The following is a 6,000-nucleotide window of genomic DNA, read 5'->3' on the forward strand; positions in this document are numbered from 1 at the left end:
AATGCTCTCCTATGTTCCTTCGTGCCCATAGGTGTCCCAGGGAGTGACTATATCAACGCCAACTACATCGATGGCTACCGCAAACAGAATGCCTACATTGCCACACAGGGCCCACTACCTGAGACCATGGGCGATTTCTGGCGGATGGTGTGGGAGCAGCGCACGGCCACTGTGGTCATGATGACACGGCTGGAGGAGAAGTCCCGGGTAGGACGGTGCAGGGGCCTGCCAGGAGGTGGGGTGGGAAACACCCAGCCACCAGGTGACTTCAGGCACCTTTTTCTGTCTCTGTCCGAAGTTCCTCAAGGAACGCACCAAGTGCTGTTGTCTTCTCGGAGTGTTCCCATGTTCCCTAGCTGCTGGGTATTCCTGGGGTATGGCGTGTTCCCTAGTCACCAGCAGGTGCCTAGGATATTAACATGTTGTACCAGATGCTGTCATTTTCCAAGAATGTTAATATGTTCCCCAGTTGCTAGCATGTTCCCGAGATGTTCACGTGTTCCCCAGATGCTGGAGTGTTCCTGGGGCATTAACACATCTCCTAAGTTAATTAGTGCAAAGAGCTGCTGTTATCTGCTTTTGCACTGCAAAGCATTGACTGGAACGTAAAATTTACAGAGCTTGAAAATGGCGCATAAACCTTATGGGTAAATTTGGCAGAAAATGTGCCTGGTGTGATCTGGTCATGAATAAATAATTTTCAATTACGGCCCTCATTCTCCCAGCTCGGGTAGGGATGGCATTGTAGCACGAGAACCTGATATGGTTTGGTGAGAGGGTGGCACAATAGATCTGAGAGTTCAGGGCAGGGGGGGCCTTGCAGCCAAGTAAGCTAGACCTCCCACCCTTCTTTGCCCCTGGGGCCCCTGCCAGTCTGAGCCTTTGGGCAACTCTGAGCACCCTTGCACCTGCCCCGCTTGTCCCCCTGTAGGTGAAGTGCGACCAGTACTGGCCAGCCCGGGGCACCGAGACCTACGGCCTCATTCAGGTGTCCCTGCTGGACACAGTGGAGCTGGCCACATACACCGTACGCACCTTTGCACTCCACAAGGTATGGCCCTGCCCTGGTACTCGTCCCCCACCCGGGCCCTACCAGGACAGCAGTGTGAGCTAAGCATGCTGGGGACGGGCGAGCGGGAACTCAGTACTGGAAGCCGGGGCTCAGAGGTGTGTGAGTGCCCCGTGGCAGCCAAGGCTGTGGGTGGGATGAATGGAAAGAGCGCCTCGAGCTCCTTCACTCCGCCCCGCATGGCTTCTGAGTCCGGTGAGAGCAGCAGGTCTGGCCTCAGCATACTCCCCCTGTCACATCACCTGCCCCCACTTTTCTCCCCAGAGTGGCTCCAGTGAGAAGCGGGAGCTGCGTCAGTTCCAATTCATGGCCTGGCCAGACCACGGGGTTCCCGAGTACCCGACCCCCATCCTGGCCTTCCTGCGGCGGGTCAAGGCCTGCAACCCACTCGATGCAGGGCCCATGGTGGTGCACTGCAGGTGAGGGGGTAGAGTGCCACCAGAGGGGTGGGATGGGAGGTGGGGTGGACCTCTGCCCCAAGCCAAGCCCGTGTCCTGCAGCGCGGGCGTGGGCCGCACGGGCTGCTTCATCGTTATCGATGCCATGCTGGAGCGGATGAAGCATGAGAAGACGGTCGACATCTATGGCCATGTGACATGCATGCGATCGCAGCGGAACTATATGGTGCAGACAGAGGACCAGTATGTGTTCATCCACGAGGCGCTGCTGGAAGCCGCCACGTGCGGACACACGGAGGTGCCTGCCCGCAGCCTGTATGCCCACATCCAGAAGCTGGGCCAAGTGCCTCCCGGGGAGAGTGTGACCGCTATGGAGCTCGAGTTCAAGGTGGGCGCGGGGGCCTGGACTGGGTCATGGGGATGATCTCCCCAGAAGGCCAGGCCTGACCAGCCCCTTCCTCTGTCTAGTTGCTGGCCAGCTCCAAGGCCCACACATCCCGCTTCATTAGCGCCAACCTCCCCTGCAACAAGTTCAAGAACCGCCTGGTGAACATCATGCCCTATGAATTGACCCGCGTGTGTCTGCAGCCCATCCGTGGTGTGGAAGGCTCTGACTACATCAATGCCAGCTTCTTGGATGGCTATAGGTCAGCATGCCCGTGACTGCACACCACGCCCCACGGGTGCACAGGCCTGCAGCTGGCTAGCTGGAGGCCCAGCAGAGTAGGGCCAGCCCAGAAGATCAGAGTGGGCTTCCTGGAGGAGGGGTAGTCAATCTGGGCAGGGCTTCAAGGGACCAGACAGTCTGAGGGAGACTCGAGGGGCGGCAGCCCCTCCGGCATGTCCGGTCTTGTGTCCACTGCAGACAGCAGAAGGCCTACATCGCCACGCAGGGGCCTCTGGCAGAGAGCACCGAGGACTTCTGGCGCATGTTATGGGAGCACAACTCCACCATCATCGTCATGCTGACGAGGCTTCGGGAGATGGGCAGGGTGAGCCCACCACCCTATCCCCACCCCAGGGCCCTTGCCATGCCTGGGAGCACACCGGCCACGTCTTCACCCCTCCCTCCTTTCACACCCAGACCCTCGGACCCCTTCCTCACCACCTGAGGTGCCCTGCCTCAGAGTTCTCTGAAACCCAGAGCTCTCCTCCCCGACTCCTCCCTGCCTGATCATGGGGGCTGGGTCCTTTGTCCACAGGAGAAATGCCACCAGTATTGGCCAGCAGAGCGCTCTGCTCGCTACCAGTACTTTGTTGTTGACCCAATGGCTGAGTACAACATGCCCCAGTATATCCTGCGTGAGTTCAAGGTCACAGACGCCCGGGTAAGTGTGGAGAGGGGAGCGTGTACCTTTGCGTGAAAGCATGTCTACAACATTTCCCGAGCACACGTGGGGTGGTGGCTGCCTGCATGGCACCCTGGCTCAGGCTGCAGGAGTCTGAGGCGAGGGCGCAGGTGTGTGTGAATGCATTTCCCAGGGTGGCTTCAGGTATCGTGATTTCACGGGTACACACCCTGTGTCATTGTCCTGCCCGCCTGGCCTGGTGGGGCTGCAGCGTGACGTACAAGTGACGGAACAAGTGACGTGCTTGTTCCCTACCCGCCTCCCCCAGGATGGGCAGTCGAGGACGATCCGGCAGTTCCAGTTCACAGACTGGCCCGAGCAGGGCGTGCCCAAGACGGGTGAGGGCTTCATTGACTTCATCGGGCAGGTGCACAAGACCAAGGAGCAGTTCGGGCAGGACGGGCCCATCACGGTGCATTGCAGGTCGGGCTAACCCCGTGGAGGGCTGGGGGAGGGGGGTGACTGTGGGCCTCGTGAGCAGGATCCCTGATCCAGTGCTGTCCCTGAGCAGTGCCGGTGTGGGCCGCACTGGGGTGTTCATCACTCTGAGCATCGTCCTGGAGCGGATGCGCTATGAGGGCGTGGTCGACATGTTCCAGACCGTGAAGACCCTACGCACACAGCGCCCGGCCATGGTGCAGACGGAGGTAGGCGGGCCCACTGGCTGGTGCACAGGCCAGGCTCCTCACATGTACACGCCGCCAGCATTTACCGTTACCTGCTCGGCCCGAGGTGCCGGAGTAGGATGAGTGGAACACGCTTCTCATTCAGCAGCTCTGCACTGAGCACCAGCAGAGTGCCGGGTTTCCGGCAAGGGTTGGACCAGAGTCTTTATGGAGTGCACGCTCTAGGAGCAGATAAACTTGATGGAGGTGGCTGTGGGGGCTGGGGGAGCAGGTGAGTATGGGGCACCGGGGGAGAGAGATGAGCCTTTGGAGGCTCCTCCAGGCTCTCTGGACACGGCTTGGGGCAGATGTCTGGGTCTAGCACCTGCTTGTGGCCCACCAGCTACAGTGTGAGTGCCCTTGGCAGCGTGTCGGGAGTCTCCACTCATACCAGTCCCCTGTTCCGGCAGGACCAGTACCAGCTGTGCTATCGTGCGGCCCTGGAGTACCTTGGCAGCTTTGACCACTATGCAACGTAACTACCGCTCCCCTCTCCTCCGCCGCCCCTGCCTGGGGCTCCGGAGGGGACTCAGCTCCTCTGAGCCATACCGACCATCGTCTAGCCCTCCTGCACGGATGCTGTTGCTGGCAGAGCACAGCCCACTGGGGTCACAGCGTTTCAGGAACATTGCCACACCAAATGGAGAGCCCAGACCACCCCTGGGCGAGTGGGTGGGCCGGCAGGCAGGTGCCGTGGCCCGTCCCCGTCCACCAGGCCCGCCCGGAGCCTGCTTCGAGCTCTCTGTTCCGCTGCCGCCGCGTTTCTCATGCTTCTTTTCATGGGGTGGGGATGGGGACAAAGTCTCCTTTTTTATACGTTAAGTGGGGTAGACTGAGGGATTCTAGCCTCTTCCCTCTGATTTTCCTTTTGCAAATCCTTAACTGCAGAATGGGCCGCTGTGGGGGTTGGGGTTCAGTTTGTTTTCTTTTTTGAGTTCGTTTTGGATCTTCTTTCTGTATGAGTCTTGCTGCTGAAGGACAGAACATGCCTTCCTCTGCGTGGAGCTGGGGCCACCGGCCTAAGTGCAGGCCCAGCCGTGGGCCTGGGAGGCATCACCGGTCCGGCTGCTCTTCCGGCCGTTCAGACAAGATCCTGTTTCAGCCAAATGCAGGGAAACACAGTTCTTTTTTTGAGTTTTGTTTTGTTTTTCCTTCAGAGCCTTATTTTAGGACCCACAGACAGTGGTGGGCGGGGAAGAGATAGGAAACACTCATCCCCAGTTGTCTATTCCCGTGTGTGTGTGTAACATTCACAGCCCAGAACCACAGACGTGTCTCGGGGAGCCTGGCAAGGCGTTCCTCATCACCATCGTGTTTGCAAAGGTTAAAAAAAAACACAAAGAAAAAAAAAAAAACAAAAAAATCCAAAAAAAAAACAAAAAAAAAACCCACCAAGAAAAACACAGAGTCATCCCCCTGGCCTCTGCTTCAAAACCCCAAGAAGGGAGGCAGCTCTGTGTTCCTGGGCTTCCCAGGGGAGCTGCCAGACTGACCTCTGGGCCCACAGAGCCTTGCTTTTGTCCCCAGCATTGCGGGTACGGCGTGGTGTTGGTAAGCTGTGGATATGGCCATGGGGCCAAGGTGACTGACACAGGTCAGGGTGTGTACCACGCCCCGCACACCTCAGGGCCGAGCAGGGGCACAGCTGGCCCTTCAGGTCCAGGCCAGTGGGCCTGGTAGCACATGTCTGTCCTCAGAGCAGGGCCAGATGATTTCTCTCCCTGGTTTGCAGCTGTTTTCAAAGCCCCTGAGAATCGCTCTTTTCCACTCCTTCAAGATGCCCTCCTAAACCAATGTGGCAAGACTACTGGACTTCTCTCAATGGTACTATACTCGATCCTTATTATCTTGGCTTGCTGAGGGGCAGGGAGAGGGCCTCTTCCTCTGGGCAGCACTATCTAGGTAGGTAAGTGGGGGCGGGGAAGGGTGCATAGCTGTTTTAGCTGAGGGATATGGAGCACATGTCCCCAGATCTAGCTAGGCTCAGTCAAGATCAACAATCCAGGGTTGGTAATGTTGGATGAAACATTCATTTTTACCTTGTGGATGCTAGTGCTGTAGAGTCCACTGTTGTACACAGTCTGTTTTCTATTTGTTAAGAAAACTACAGCATCATTGCATAATTCTTGATGGTAATAAATTTGAATAATCAGATTTCTTACAAACCGGGCCTCCGTCTCAGCTCTTTCTGGAACCGAAGAGTGGGCTCTGTGAGTTCAATACCTAGGGGTACATTCTGGAGATTTCCTGCTCCTAAGGAGACAGTGAGGCTGTCCTGAGTATTTGTGGCAGTCGGGCTCCCAGCGTGGCTGCCCACTTTCAGAAAGGAACATTACAAACCCTGAACACCAGATGCCAGTGTGTGTCAAGGGCACCCCACATGGGACCCAGCTCCCCAGGCAGACAGCAGACCCTTTGCCTCTCCTCACCTTCAGGATGTTCTGGGCCATCATGTTGGGGACCCCGGGACTCCCCTCCCCTTTCCTCTCCTCCTCCCCTGCTGTAAGGAGAGAGATGGC

At 57.6% G+C, this 6,000-nt stretch overlaps 1 protein-coding gene across 12 annotated transcripts in view; it reads left to right on the plus strand.

The window, feature by feature from the left end:
• PTPRF (protein tyrosine phosphatase receptor type F) overlaps positions 1–5,646 on the plus strand; it is an 88,053-nt gene extending 82,407 nt beyond the window's left edge. For all 12 annotated transcript variants that reach the window (XM_053212831.1, XM_027059436.2, XM_053212812.1 and 9 more), the window contains 10 exons: positions 32–207; positions 932–1,051; positions 1,334–1,488; positions 1,570–1,855; positions 1,936–2,114; positions 2,333–2,459; positions 2,670–2,795; positions 3,085–3,239; positions 3,328–3,463; positions 3,892–5,646. In XM_053212831.1, the coding sequence (XP_053068806.1) occupies positions 32–207; positions 932–1,051; positions 1,334–1,488; positions 1,570–1,855; positions 1,936–2,114; positions 2,333–2,459; positions 2,670–2,795; positions 3,085–3,239; positions 3,328–3,463; positions 3,892–3,960 (1,529 nt within the window). In that variant the 3' untranslated portion in view covers positions 3,961–5,646. The remainder of the gene's footprint in view (positions 1–31; positions 208–931; positions 1,052–1,333; positions 1,489–1,569; positions 1,856–1,935; positions 2,115–2,332; positions 2,460–2,669; positions 2,796–3,084; positions 3,240–3,327; positions 3,464–3,891) is intronic.
• The last annotated feature ends 354 nt before the right edge of the window (positions 5,647–6,000 follow it).

Source organism: Acinonyx jubatus, chromosome C1 (genome assembly GCF_027475565.1).
Source record: "Acinonyx jubatus isolate Ajub_Pintada_27869175 chromosome C1, VMU_Ajub_asm_v1.0, whole genome shotgun sequence".
Lineage (NCBI taxonomy): Eukaryota > Metazoa > Chordata > Mammalia > Carnivora > Felidae > Acinonyx > Acinonyx jubatus.